This window comes from Nothobranchius furzeri, chromosome 10 (assembly GCF_043380555.1).
Source record: "Nothobranchius furzeri strain GRZ-AD chromosome 10, NfurGRZ-RIMD1, whole genome shotgun sequence".
NCBI classification, from domain to species: domain Eukaryota; kingdom Metazoa; phylum Chordata; class Actinopteri; order Cyprinodontiformes; family Nothobranchiidae; genus Nothobranchius; species Nothobranchius furzeri.
In genome coordinates this window covers 43549952-43564575 of record NC_091750.1, presented here as the reverse complement: position 1 = coordinate 43564575, position 14624 = coordinate 43549952, and the positions used below count along the sequence as shown (strand labels likewise).

The following is a 14624-nucleotide window of genomic DNA, read 5'->3' as shown; positions in this document are numbered from 1 at the left end:
AGAGGCAGATTTAACGATAAGGGAGATGACTGGTAGAGTGAGCCTTTTTCAGGAACAGTCTTGTTGTGAGGACCATCCCACTGCATCCACAGAATATTCTTTATATGAGTCTCTTTGTGTCTGTGCTCTGCTGTCCTCCACAACAAAGGTGGGCCTTCCATGCCCGTCATGCACCCCAAGCGGAGCCCGACCAGCACGGGGGACCGGGAGCTGCGGGAATGCCGGATGCCTTCTCGTAAGGCCAGCTGCAGCGTTATGGGGAGCCACAGCCTGCCCCCCTCCAGCCCAATGGTCAGCAGTGCCAATAACCCCAACAAGTCCGAGATCCCAGACCGCCGCAAAGACATGACTGCCACCACGGTCAGTGCCCTAACGCAGCAATCTCAGGACGGGGGCAAGAGCCCAGGCTTCTGGTCCTTGGAGACACGAGTCTGGGCCTTTACAGACTAGACTGTTTCACATAAATAGTAAACAAATGACTCGTTTTAAATGTCAAATGTTAAGAAATTTGGGATGTTACTGTCGGCAATAATATGCAAACAGCTTTAGTGAAGTAGATTCCAAAAGCCTCACTCTCCCAGCCCAGAGCCCTGGTGTCTCTGGAGGTTAGAACTGGCCCAAAACCAATTTCCTGGTCCAGGGGACAGTTTGCACATTTTCCACCAATTTAGTGTCGCCAGTGAGACGCCATCAGTAAGATGGTGGCCTTAGACCTTTTCCTCTGAATCAGCATCTTTGTAATTTCATTAGTGGGGAAAAAGTGCGTCATTAAAGCAGCTGAACTTTCTGCACTTCAGCACCAGCCTTATTCTTTATGTGGGACTCATCCTCAGTAGTCAGATTACAATCAGAATATCAGACTCTGAGTATTAGTACATATTTTTAATAACATGAAGGCAGAGGATTTGTCAAAAACATTGAATTAAGGCTTTCACAATATAATTGTCACGTTTTCTTCTTTTTACTAAACACTAAATATAGAGCCAAGATGTCCGTGAACTTAGAAAGTAGAATGTAATTTCTTTATTCTATAGTTACATTGTGTAAGTAGCACTTTTTATTTTACTGTTGGTAACTTTTTTGTGCACCGGCTGCACTGAAAACGTGAAGAATCTTAAGTGGCTCATCTGTGTGTAGAATAACATCCCTGGGAGCACCATGACACGCCGGAACACCTACGTGTGCACGGACCGCTCGGGCGCTGACAGACACTCACTCCTGCAGAATGGCAAAGAAAACAGGTAAACTTTGTGTCCTTGGATACAAAACCTTCATCTACATGATTTCATGCAGAATCCTGAACCTGACCGAATTACAGCTGAGCTGAATCAGCACTGACATGAAACTGGATTAGAGCCTGAGTCTGGTTTGCATTGAACTGGATTACATGTAACTACTACCTGCTGCCTAAGGTGGAGGGTGGGCAATAATGCCTGACGTGTTTGTGTGTGTGTGTGTGTGTGTGTGTGTGTGTGTGTGTGTGTGTGTTTCTATGATGTAAACAGTTGCTGGTAGGATACAATAGTTTTTTTCTACTAAATGTTGTGTGTGTGTGCCATCGGTGTGTGCGTGTGTGTGTGCGTGTGTGTGTGTGCGTGTGCCAGCTCTGTCTTCTCGATCCCCAGTGAGTCGTGGTGGATGGCTGCTTATACTGAGCCAGGATCCTCCGGAGTTTTCTTCCTGTTAAAAGGGAGTTTTCCTCTCCACTGTCGCTATATGCTTGCTTAGGATGAGGATTGCTGTAAAGTCACTGACACTCGTCAGTGACTCGATGCAATTTGCTGGGTTCCTTATATAGGAAACATTATTTCTGATTGGCTTAATGAACTGACCTGAATTGGAATGTTTATTATGTGAAGTGCCTTGAGACGACTCTTGTTGTGATTTGGCGCTATATAAATAAAATTGAATTGAATTACTTTTGTATATATTTTTTATAGTACCGTATCATTTCAGTATGCTATTGTGTTCCTCCTTCAACAGCTCTCTGGGTCACCGCCTGCCTGCAGCTTCTCCCTCCACGCTCAGCATCTCTGGAGCTGGAGCAGCTTCCTCCTCGTCCTCTTCGGACCGGTGCCGTTTGACCCGAGGGTCCACCATCCGCAGCACCTTCCATGGGGGACAGCTGAGAGACCGTGGTCCTCCCGTCTACTCTGCCCCACCCACATCACCCACCCTGTCCCACCATGAAGCCAGCCCGTTGCCCCATGCTCGCACCAGGGCAACCTCCAACCTCTTCACCAAGCTGACCTCAAAACTCACTCGCAGGTGAACATCAGTCACTTCACTTAGAAGGATTAGGAGCTGCTGCTGATAAAGGCCAAAGATTGGCATTTTCTGAAGTTTTGTTTTTCTTGGTTTAGTGTGGTCAATCAAGATAACTGATACGAAGAATTTCTGTTATCGTAATGAATAAAAAACAAGAATCATTTTTAAAGGATCTTTCAATAGCGTGGGATTTCTCTACTTGTGAAAAGTCCTTTTTCCAGTAGAGCACCTACTACTTTAACTCTTTTCAGAAGGTCGTTTCCTCCCCTTGTTAACACACGCCTGCATGCTCCGGTTAAACCCCATATACAGGTGCTGGCCAGTAAATTAGAATATCATCAAAAGGTTGAAAATATTTCAGTAATTCCATTCAAAACGTGAAACTTGTACATTATATTCATGCAATGCACACAGACCAATGTATTTCCGATGTTTATTACGTTTAATTTTGATATTTATAGGTGACAACCAATGAAAACATCAAATCTGGTATCTCAGAAAATTAGAATATTCTAAAGGCCAATGAAAAAATGTTTGTTTCTCTAATGTTGGCCCACTGAAAAGAATGAACATGAAAAGAATGTGCATGTATAGCACTCAATACTTAGTCGGGGCTCCTTTTGCCTCAATAACTGCAGTAATGCGGCGTGGCATGGACTCGATCAGTCTGTGGCACTGCTCAAGTGTTATGAGAGCCCAGGTTGCTCTGATAGTCGTCTTCAGCTCCTCTGCATTGTTGGGTCTAGCGTACTGCATCCTCCGCTTCACAATACCCCATAGATTTTCTATGGGGTTAAGGTCAGGCGAGTTTGCTGGCCAATCAAGGACAGGGATACCATGGTCCTTGAACCAGGTGCTGGTGGTTTTGGCACTGTGTGCAGGTGCCAAGTCCTGTTGAAAGGTGAAGTCTGCATCCCCATAAAGTTGGTCAGCAGCAGGAAGCATGAAGTGCTCTAAAACTTCCTGGTAGACGGCTGCATTGACCCTGGACCTCAGGAAACAGAGTGGGCCAACACCGGCAGATGACATGGCACCCCACACCATCACTGACGGTGGAAACTTTACACTGGACCTCATGCAACGTGGATTCTGTGCTTCTCCGCTCTTCCTCCAGACTCTGGGTCCTTGATTTCCAAAGGAAATGCAGAACTTGCTTTCATCAGAAAACATAACTTTGGACCACTCAGCATCAGTCCAGTCCTTTTTGTCCTTGGCCCAGGCGAGACGCTTCTTGCGCTGTTTCTTGTTCAAGAGTGGCTTGACACACGGAATGCGACACCTGAATCCCATGTCTTTCATGAGTCTCCTCGTGGTGGTTCTTGAAGCGCCTACTCCAGCTGCAGTCCACTCTTTGTGGATCTCCCCCACATTTTTGAATGGGTTTGTCGTCACAATTCTCTGCAGGGTGCGGTTATCCCTAGAGCTTGTACACTTTTTTCTACCACATTTTTTCCGTCCCTTCACCTGTCTGTTAATGTGCTTGGACACAGAGCTCTGCGAACAGCCAGCTTCTTTAGCAATCACCTTTTGTGTCTTGCCCTCCTTGTGCAAGGTGTCAATGATTGTCTTTTGGACAGCTGTTAAGTCAGAAGTCTTCCCCATGATTGTGGTGCCTTCAAAACAAGACTGAGGGACCTTTTAAAGGCCTTTGCAGGTGTTTTGAGTAAATCAGCTGATTAGAGTGGCAGCAGGTGTCTTCTATATTCAGCCTTTTCAGAATATTCTAATTTTTTGAGATACCAAATTTGGAGTTTTCATTAGTTGTCACTTATGAATATCAAATTTAAATGTAATAAACATCGGAAATACATTGGTCTGTGTGCATTGCATGAATATAATGTACAAGTTTCACATTTTGAATGGAATTACTGAAATATTTTCAACCTTTTGATGATATTCTAATTTACTGGCCAGCACCTGTATTATTATTGTAATGATCATTTAATACATTAGATCAGCAGTAGATCGTTTTCTACTCAGCTTTTCTGCTTTAGTTTAATAAAAGCATTAATGTTTTGTTTCACTTTACATTAACTATAATTATTTTAAAACCTGATAAATACCTAGAACTGACATATGGGTGGTATTTCTTTTCATTTGTGTGCTAATGTTGTCCGTGGTTAAACTTAATCATTTGAATTTGACATAGAAACCTAGTAGTGGTACAGTTTCTGTAATCTAACCTCCAACAACTGCGACGGCGACACAGGAGTTAAGTCCTCGCCCCGTAATCTGAAGGTTGCAGGTTTGAGTCCCCGCTCAGTCTGTCGCTGTCGTTGTGTCCTTGGGCAAGACACTTAACCCACCTTGCCTGCTGGTGGTGGTCGGAGGGTCCAGTGGCGCCAGTGCACGGCAGCCTCGCCTCTGTCAGTGCGCCCCAGGGCAGCTGTGGCTACATCGTAGCTCATCACCACCAGTGTGTGAATGTGTGTGTGAATGGGTGAATGACTGGTTGTGTTGTAAAGCGCCTTGGGGGTTCCAGGACTCTAGAAGGCGCTATATCAAATACAGGCCATTTACCATTTACCATAACAACAAGGAGAACTGCTAGTTATCGCTCCAACCACAGATATCATAGGTTTGGCTGATAAAATGTTTTAACACATTTTCTTAATAGCATGGCCCTGGTAATAGCCGTTTGTAATGAACTAATCAGCTTTTTAACCTTTAACCCACTCAGGCTCAAAATACGTTTTGATGAAAGGAAGAACTACTAAGTCCTTCAGGGGAACTTCTGAGTTAGAAAATGCTCATGAAATACATATGTGGAGTAACCAGGTAGGTAGGTTTTAATGCTGCTAATCTGCAACGCCTGCCTCCAGAGGGTTAAAGACAAAGTTTGCTTTTTCCAACACATCTGCAGTGGTCTCTGCTATAAGTCATTCTCAGCGGAGGAAAAACTCTAGTGTGACTGTTTTAGGAACTAGAAGTGAGCCAGAGCAGATTTGAACTTCAGACAACAGGATTTAGAATCGTATTTCCCGAAATTCAGACATCTAACCTCTGATTGGCTAACAGCAACACAACTCTACCACTCACTCCATTTGCTCTGCAACGTTGATTTTTTGTCTCCACGAATACCACCAGCTTGGAGGAGTTCTGCTGTGTGGTGGAGTTGCTAATGCTAATATTAACTTCTACTAGTCGAGACCTTCTCTGCTGTTTCCTGACCCCTAAACCAACAGCCTTCCCTGTCATGAGTCAAGATGGGTGAGTCCATGAATGTTAAGTGACAGCGTGACAGAGATCTGTCAGGCTTCTCTAATCCCAGAGTTTCACCGTCTGTTTTCTATCAGAAGCTGATGCAGGAGAGCTTTTTTTATTTCTGGTCTGCATGAAAAACTCAGACTAACTGACTTAATTACACAGTTTCTTGGTGAACTTAGTCTTGAACAATCATGTCTTGTACTATGTGGTGCTCCTGGTGGTTTAGATTAGTGTTTTTGGTTGAGACTAAAACACCAAACGTGTTCCAGTAGCAGTAACAGCTTGACCACTGTCTCCGTATGGGTCCGTGTTTATCAGAACATCAGATTCACCCAGGCCCTTTGCCAAGTCCTTGTGTGGCCGTGGATTATCCACCGCTGCCTTCCCTCCGAGTCATCATAATCACACATGTCTAATCCTATCAAACCTCAGCTTTATCCCTGCCAATCAGCTTCCCCGCTGCACTCTTCTTCACCACCTCCTCGCTTGTGAGTCAGATGTATTATCTTCTATGGCCTCCTTTCCCAATCCCCAGCTCTTAACCTCTTTTTTCCATCTTATCTTTTTCTGCTTCCCACTCCCTGTTATGGCATCAGGGTCAACCTAGACCCGTCCAAGCGCCAAGGCTCAAACAAATCAGTCTCGGGTTGTACTCTTCCACAAGGATCAAAAACAGTTAGTAAGTTCCCATGTATCTCTCTTCTCCCTTGTCTGCTTGCTCTGTCATCTGCGCACCTGATCTCACTGGAGTTTGCTCGTCACCGGATGCCCGACTGCCCTCCTGCTTGCATGCATGGCATTTGCATAATCTTTATTCTGTCTAGGTCTCTCACACTTGGTTTCAAGCATGTTTACAGTCGAGGACGACGACTCATCTGAGATTTATGTTACTGTCTTACAGTCAGGGTCCGTGTTGGTGTCTGTGGCAGCTGGTTAGAGTGAGTCTGAAGGAGCTTGTACACCAAAGGCAGCAATGCTGACTCAGCGCTCTGAAACCCATTCATTTGTATTGCATCCTGCATGTTCATGCTACGCTGAGCGAAGCACATTAGCAGCACACTGCAAAGCTTGGCTCTGCTCTAACTCTTGCAGTTTGGTTGAACTTTGACCTCAGTGATGTACAGTTGTGCAGTCAATAGGCACATCAGACTGCTATCCACCAAACTGACTGTAGGTCAGTATGGAGGCAGAGCTCCATCAGCAAACTAAATTCCTCACCGCTGTTGTATCATAGAAACTCATCACACACACACACACACACACACACACACACACACACACACGCACGCACGCACGCACGCACACACACACACTTCTCAGTACTTCCCTTCCAGGTGTGTGCGTGTTCTCTTTTTGACAGTTTCATTGGTCAGCGTGTTGCTCGCTGTGTGGTTCAGAAGCAAACTTGACTCGGATGCTTTTGGTGTGCAAGCTGCCTTGTGCTCCATCATCTTCTCTGTAGTAAATGTTTACAATTGTTCTATGATTTTGTTTTGTGTAATAAAATCAAACGATGACTAAATAGTTGTGAGGATGAAATCTGAGTTAACATCTGCATGCTGAGAGTTACAACATCTCCCTGTAAGATGAGGACACTGTGTGGATCACATCGTTGGCTGTAGCTGAAGCTCATTTGGTTTCACTGCATCATATCAGTTAGTGAATGCCATCACATCGAACAGCTGATGAAAGGATTGTTGTACTCCAGTGGATTTACTCTCTGCTCTATTTTTCCTGTAGGGTCACAAATGAATCTGAGGGAATCAGGAGACTTGCGGTCACAAGGTGAGTTCCTGTTCTGCACCTGCTTTGGGAAACATGCTGTTGCTCAATGTCTGAACATTTTCCTCCCCTAGTTGCCATCTACCTGGGTATCAAAAAGCGTCCGAGCCCCGGGCCATCGGACGTGGCTGGAATCTGAGAGGCGGTGGGCGGCGGGACCCTGCGGAGGTTGTTCTGGCTCTGCGGGAGGCAGCACTCGGATGTGGCTGCCAGGTCCACCATTCTGGCCCCTTTCTGCTCTCTTGCACCCATGGCATGGCAGGGGGCCGTGTGGCTTTTGAGGCCGAGGTGTGCCATCTCTCCACGGGCACCTCCGACACTTCTAACGGGGTGCGCTACACGCGACTCTGGGGGGCACCGCTAGCTTTTCGGGACATTGCCACCCAGATCTCTAAAGACCTTGAACTTTGAGCCAGAGGGTTGTTTGAGTTTGCGTGTGTGTGTGTGTGTGTGTGTGTGTGTGCGTGTGTGTGAGTGAGTGCAGAGAGAATTGAAAAAGAGTGTGTGGGGGGATGGAGACAGGGCAAGGGGCTGGACCCTTTCAACATACAACTACCCCCCGCCTTTCACATACACACACTCACACATTCGACTTGTAAAGACTGAAGCAGCCCCACCCCTACGTCTAACTCAGCCAGCTTGATCTCCGAGCCACAGCAGCCGCTGGATCTGGACCAGAGGGGGTCTAGCTGCCTTTTCTGTTCTAGCCATAACGACTCTTTTCTTTTTGCTCCGATCTTAGCTTTCAGCCACGGTCACCTTCATTCCCTCGTTACTCAGACACCACTGACCACCCTGTATTATAAATCCTCTCTTCAATGCCAGTAACTTTCACCCTTTACTCTTTTTTTCCCCTTATCAACAATGACCTGCTGACCTTTGACCTCTTGGGAACAGTAACATGCACATTCGTGAAGCGAGCAGCTGCATTGCTTTGACTGATGTACACACAGCGGTGATGCATGCACTGGATTAAGGTCAGGGGGAGGTGATGTGTCTGTTAACAGCCAATCAGAGGGCAATGTGGAGAAAAGCTATCCAACCAGTGATACAATCAACCTTCTGTTCTTAATCCAAAGCTAGTTCCATCTCAAACTCACAGCATTTATTTCATTTACCTATGTAACTTATATTTGATGCTTAAAGAACACCGGGATGGTGTGTGGAGGAGTAGGTGGGATTTTTATCCCCACATCATGGGTCTAGACCAGCGGTCTTGAACTAAATTGGTTCAAGGGGCAAGATTTTTTCCAGCAGACACCAAGAGGGCCAGATGCTCTTCTCTTCTAGGGCCCAAAGGGTTGGGGGGCCGGGTGGAAAGGTCTGGTTGGCTGGATGTGGCCCGCAGGCCGCCAGATGAGGTTCACTGCGGTAGACTTTGGTTCCAAAGATGCAACATGGAGATGCCTGTGAACGGGATATCGTAGCTTCAGTTAAACAATAGAATACCGGATCTACTTATCACGGAAATCAGTGGGACGGATACACTTGTCTTTTCTGCACGCCAGACGTTCTTGAACTGCTGTGTCTTTTATACAGTCATTTGGATTGAAATGTAATTCTTAAGGTTTTTTCCTCCATTCGTAGAAAGATGTTCGCTACAACATAATACAGGGTTTTAGGTCTAATCAGAAACTCGACCAGTGATGGCTCCCTGGAAAACCGCTCTGATTTTTCCAGTGAGTTTCACTAAACAAACAGCAGTTATCTAAATTCTGGTGGAGTTTTTCATCTTAAAGCCTTCAGCAACTCAGCTGAAGTCATCAGCCTTATCCCTGGAAGCACCGGTCACCGCTCCTCAAACCAACCACTCCGGTTGTGAGTTTAGTTAAGTGTCAGTGCAATGCAGCTCTTGCATGGATTTGGTCGGGTGCTGTGATCTCACTCATTACCTCCCACCGATGGAAAACACCAAAAACACGGATCAGCCAAGCAGCAAAACCCCCAGAGTCTGCACACACACCTCTCCACGCAGACCCAACACACACTCCCAGACCTGTTCATCCTCGGGGCACAGGTACTAAACTGCTCGGTTGTTCTTGATGACTGCTTGGGTCAGGGGAGTGCTCTGTCTGAAAAGGCATGACGGAGGCAATGTGGACAGTGTTTTCTTCTTCTTTGTCCAGTTGCCTTTAAAACCAACAGCCCTTCATACAGTACATATTTAATGTAAAAACAAAAACAGCTTTCTATACTCCCTCCCAGTTTTTAGTGAATACTGTACTGTGATATTTGCGTAGGCTACAGAAGTCATATTGTTTGGCTGCTGATTTACTGTTAATACTATCTCTCAGTTGTGGCTTTTTTTCATGGTGACCCAAATCAGCCCAGTTCCCGCCCCAGCTCCCCATCATTCCCACCCATCAGGAATTCACCAACAGCTGTTCTTCACCTTCATACACACCAAGAACTTTTTTCTATTGGTCGCCAAGAGCATCTGGCTTTGTTTCCAGAGAGGAACAATGAGCCGTCATTAACTCCTTCATGTTGTTTGGCATCTTCTCCGTCCTGTTTAGTGTGTGCTGTTTCTGGTAGTCTAACAGGGGAGGCTGTTTTTGACCTGCTCTCCTCCTCAGGTTAAGAAGCAGACACCAAAATGGACACCTGGAGTCTGTCCCTGTCCTCTCCCTGGATGTTTTCATTGCGGTGTATGTTAGCATTAGGTAATATAGACCTCAATGCACTTTGCTTTGACTTGAATCAGCTCCTTCCAGTGTACCTGTTCAGGTAATGACCAGAACTAGTCACTGGAGGGCGCCAATGTCTTAAATGTGAAACACTTCAACTTGTGGATATTTGCACAGGTACTTTATTTATTTTTTAGAATATTATAATAAAAAATTGATTTATATCAGTCATTTGATGGCTGTATATAAAATATATGAATATAGTATATATCTTAGAACTCAAGGTTTATTTATAGCTAGAAGAAGGGAAGTAATACTAGATTAAACCAGTTTCTGTCAGTGACATGAGAGAACAAAACCAACCTGCAATCCTGCATGATGACTTCAGGGTATGGGTTTTAGTGGGAATAAAGAAAAATGATGTACGCCAAGCATTGGAGGCTTAATGAAATACAGACACTATCAGTTTGTAGAACTCAATTGTTCTGAAACATTTTTCCTTTCCCTTTCACAAAGACCAACAGAAGGGCTCCAGTGAGGAACGGTGATTTTACTCCACCTTGTTGCTAGATGATAGGAATTGAACTGAACAACCCTGAAAACTACATGACATGTTCCAAAGCCCTGAGTTGAAACCAAGCCATAGAAAAGTTACGCTACCGTCTTCTGATCCCAACCAAGTATCAGGCTAAGTGCTGAGTACTTTAGTGGGTGTTTAGTTTTCTTTCTTTTTTCGTAAAATGGAAGAAAGAGGGTAACCAGAGTCACAAAGCTCATTTATATTATAAGGTGGATGAACGTTGTCTGGAAGTGAAATATACTGTGAATTTTTTTTATAGTGTTTGTTGAACTGAGTGTTGAAGGGACTGCTAAGAGGCTGGTCTGGTATGAGACACAACAGTATTAGGACTCCATGGGGCTCAGTGTTTTAAAAGGCACCGTCATCTCTAAACTGCTACTGGAACAGTTGTGTTATATGCAAAAGAGACAGTTTCACTATGGGTTCATGTTCTCTGTCCTGCTGTTTAATCCTTTTCCTCACAAGCGAACTGTAGACTGAGACTGGGTGGTTTTGGTAAATGTAGAGATCATGGAGCTGAAGTTGAATAAAATTCACAGATGTTGGTATTTCTCCTTCATCCTGGTGTTTTGTTCACATAAAGACAACACACAGTCCGGTGCGGCTATTGTCTCTCACTTTCATTTCTCAAAGAAAAAAAAAGAGACTCCTAAACATTTGTCTTGAGGCACCTTTTAATGCATAGTAAGAACAGGTTCAGTCATGACTTTTTATAATAAAAAGTAGGTGGGCCAGGAGAACCTGGCTGAGTGGAGGCTGATCCCAGGATGTTACCAACCGAACGGAACTGAGAACTGAGCAGAACGAGAAAAAGACAAAGAATGGAGAAAAGAAAAAAGCTGGAAGGAAGAAAGAAGGTTAGCAGAGGTGAGTGTCTCTGTGAGGGGCTGGTCTCTGCATGCCCGTCAGCTGGCCTGATTGCACATGAATGGTCACGAGTAAAACAAAAGATTGCGTCTCTTTACTTCTGTGCAGGGATCATGCTATCAATGGCCTCTCCCTTCTCAAGCTTCTTTTCCATCTCAACCATGAGCTTGACACCATCCACCACCAGCTGGACCTGCTCTACCTCGGAAGAGCCCAGACGGTCAGCGTTGGAGATGTCAAACACACCACCCACTGATGCAGTGTCCACACCACCTAAAGAAGACAATACATGTCAGTAATCCCGCAGACTTGCCACCACACAGCCTTGCTGTCTCTGTGGGGGGTCATGGTTGGCAGGCTGAGCCTTGGCATTATCATCTAAACACCAGTGTCTTTGCATACCTGTGCCACGCTTCTGCAGACGCAGCCTTGTGAGGATCTCCTCAAATTTGGCGTGTGTGCTAAGCTTGGGCAGCTTTACATGGACACCACCACGCAGGCCAGTGCCAAGATTGGAGGGGCAGGTCAGAATGTAGCCGAGATGCTCGTTCCACATGAAGCCATGGTTGTGCTTCTTGAAGATCTCCTCAATCTGAAAGTGATGGGATGTGAACACTGGACTGATCTTAAAGCCGAAGTCACATAATGGCTTTTATAAATATCTTGTCATCATGTACCTTCTGCAGGCCAACGCAGAAGCGCCTGAAGACCTCCCTCATGTTGCCACCCTTCTGCATGGAGATGACACGCAGGTGATCCTCCTCGTTCACCCAGACCAGAAAGGTTTTGTCGTCGTTGTGCCTGAGAGGAGATCAACAGTGTGGTTAAGTGAATGCCTAATACATGTAGAAATGTCCCTGAAGTACAACAGTTATGGATCACACCCACCAGATGCCTCTGCCATCGGGCCAGTCACGAGCCATACCCGCGCAGGTCAGCAGGGGGGAAACAGGCTTGTCAAACAGGAAGTGATCATTGATCAGCTGCTCCTGCTCTGCGTCGGTCATGGACTTGAGGGGATAATACTTTCCTTTGAACTCACCCTCCAGGCTGGTCAGAGCTGCAGGGACAGATTCGTAGCCCAGGGGTGTGTCATCATAGGGGAGAGAACAAACACATGAACTCACAAGGTGAGACTAATGATGGCCTACCTTCAATGGACAGCTTCTCGATGGCTCTGCGCTCGCCACGGCTGTTGTGGGGGGGCAGGGTGTATCCCTTGATGCTGCGACCAGTGCGAACACGGCTGGACAGGACATAGTTGGGGTCCAGGTCATCACCACCCTAATGAAAGATGAAAGATTAGCTCATAAAGATATGTTTAAATGTTCGTTTTTTCTATACGCCACGTGGGGTGTGCAAAACCAGTATGAGAACTTGTGTTTGTGGTCTTTATTTGTTTAATGTCTGGATGACTATGGCCCCGTACTTTCAGGTTCTCAAAGTTGAGGTCAGTCTTGTGCTTGTCAGTGGGCTTGTATCCACCATGACGGTCGGAGATGACGGGGTCAAGCAGATCTTTGAAAACCTCGTAGGACTCCTCGTCACCAGCGACGCAGCCAACAGTCATGATGAAGGGGTGACCTGAGGACCAAGAGAAGGAAGATCTTTCATTAGCTTTGAATTATCACTGGTTTGTCATTTCACTAGTAATCCTGAAACTGGTGTGTCTAATTTTAAATAACGAGTTTGTTAGAAAAACAAATCAAAAACATTTTTGATCAAAGTCACCAAACTTTATTGCGACTGAAATCTACTGAAGTCAATAATAAAAAGATACATTTATTTTGAAAATGTATAAAACCAGAGTAATCTGTTTTTCAGATGAACTCTTCTAGTGTCTCATGGTCTCACCAGGATTGTCGATACCAGTCTGGATGACGTCATCCAGAGTGTAACCGCTGGATGTCTGCTTGTCCCTCAGTTTTCCATACAGCTCCTTGGTCAGGACCTTGGCCATGTGGTTGTTGTGCTTGGACAGGTCTGGGTACTCCTCCTCAACCTTGTAGTTGAGTTTGAAGTTGTTGTGGGTGTTTCCAAAAGGCATGATTGCTTTCTAACACTACAAACAGGGAAGCATTGAAAAAAAATCAAACTTAAAGGAATGAAAGATCTGCCATTAAGTGTCAAAACCTGGCACAATGTCAAGATGATTTGAAAATCTGTGAAAAAAACTAGACTTCATAATTTCAGCATAAATATTTTGCAGGACAGCTGCAGAGTTCAGAGGGTGATGGCTGAGGAATCCAAGAACAAGTGTTGCTCTACAGGCTCAGATGTCCCACTGAAATGTAGCAGAGGAAGGGGAGCCTGCTCCATGTGTATTTTTAGCCCTGGTACATCTGACCATACACCCCTCATGTCCTGGACAAATTCAAACAGCCCCTTGGTATCTTCATAGAGTTACAACCAAAACTCTTTATTTTACATCACCCTATGAATTCCAATGAACAACTCATGTTTTCCACTATTCACCACAATCCAACAAGTTTCTTTGAATTAGCTTCCAGTGTAACTCATTTATCTTTTTTTGGTTTGCATTGATCCAAAAGGTTCGTCTCAGCAGTATGAAAGATAACCAGAGTCATGCACAGAAGGAACATTTAAAAGATCAAATGATGCTCAGTAGTAACCCTTAAATAGCTAAAGCAGGTTGTAAGAAACATGAAGTGTTTCCACCGCCCCCTGAACTGAAGATTTGTATGTCTGGCTATTCCTCTAAATGCATCTACATCTCCTTATCTCCCCTTTCTTTAACACAACAAAACTTTACCTGCACACAAGACAAGAACAGAGGCCTTGGGATCAGATCCTGTTCACCACAGCCAAATTAGGGGTCACCCAGCTCTGAGGATCTCTGCTCCCTGTTTATATACCAGGAAAACAACCAGCCATTGGTTTGGCCATTTTAGTGCCTACCGAGCCCTCATTGGCTGGAGTTTCTGCACAGAGAGTCTGAACGGTTTATGAAAGGGGGCGTCCCTTTCGTTGCATCACTGTTATCCAAGACACCCCCCCCCCCCCACCCTACCTGAACCCATAGATACACCCAGTAGGAAGACAAATAGGAGTGGGGTGAGGGTGACAGCTGTCATGGGAGTAAAGTTGTTGTAGTGATGATACATGGTAAAGCAATGAAAGAAGAAATGGGCCTTCACTTTTGCCATACATGCCACGGAGAACACAGATCCTTGTGTTAGGTGTGAACATTCGAAAGAGTTTGTGTTATTTTCATCTCAAACTGGAAGCAATGTAACTAATGGATGCAACTTCTGTGTGTCTCAAAGCCCAAT

The 14624-nt window shown here is 45.3% G+C and overlaps 2 protein-coding genes across 3 annotated transcripts in view; one reads left to right on the top strand and one right to left on the bottom strand.

Moving 5' to 3' along the window:
* The window catches only part of mark4a (MAP/microtubule affinity-regulating kinase 4a), a 34692-nt gene extending 23680 nt beyond the window's left edge, over positions 1 to 11012 (top strand). The window contains exons 13-18 of one of the 2 annotated variants that reach the window (XM_015960622.3): positions 149 to 360; positions 1138 to 1241; positions 1984 to 2268; positions 6072 to 6154; positions 7216 to 7260; positions 7332 to 7547. In XM_015960622.3, the coding sequence (XP_015816108.1) occupies positions 149 to 360; positions 1138 to 1241; positions 1984 to 2268; positions 6072 to 6154; positions 7216 to 7260; positions 7332 to 7396 (794 nt within the window). In that variant the 3' untranslated portion in view covers positions 7397 to 7547. Of the gene's footprint in view, positions 1 to 148; positions 361 to 1137; positions 1242 to 1983; positions 2269 to 6071; positions 6155 to 7215; positions 7261 to 7331 lie in introns of both variants that reach the window. The other variant, XM_015960620.3, reaches the window with a different exon arrangement.
* A 108-nt stretch (positions 11013 to 11120) lies between these two features.
* On the bottom strand, positions 11121 to 14293 carry ckma (creatine kinase, muscle a). Its single transcript, XM_015960623.3, has 8 exons — positions 14105 to 14293; positions 13186 to 13393; positions 12761 to 12915; positions 12483 to 12615; positions 12220 to 12391; positions 12009 to 12132; positions 11734 to 11923; positions 11121 to 11604 (listed from the first exon to the last, which is right to left on the bottom strand). Exons 2-8 carry the CDS (start codon positions 13376 to 13378, stop codon positions 11426 to 11428), a joined length of 1146 nt encoding a protein of 381 aa, XP_015816109.1. The 5' UTR covers positions 13379 to 13393; positions 14105 to 14293; the 3' UTR covers positions 11121 to 11425.
* Positions 14294 to 14624: the final 331 nt, after the last annotated feature.

What these genes read in the sequence shown, in the direction of transcription:
- ckma (XM_015960623.3), bottom strand. Translation starts at nt 13,378, where the DNA reads ATGCCTTTTGGAAACACCCACAACAACTTCAAACTCAACTACAAGGTT. An exon ending in TCAACTTTGAGAACCTGAAA is followed by an intron (nt 12,616 to 12,760) that starts GTACGGGGCCAT and finishes ATCTTTCATTAG; the next exon opens with GGTGGTGATGACCTGGACCC. An exon ending in CCCGATGGCAGAGGCATCTG is followed by an intron (nt 12,133 to 12,219) that starts GTGGGTGTGATC and finishes ATCTCCTCTCAG; the next exon opens with GCACAACGACGACAAAACCT.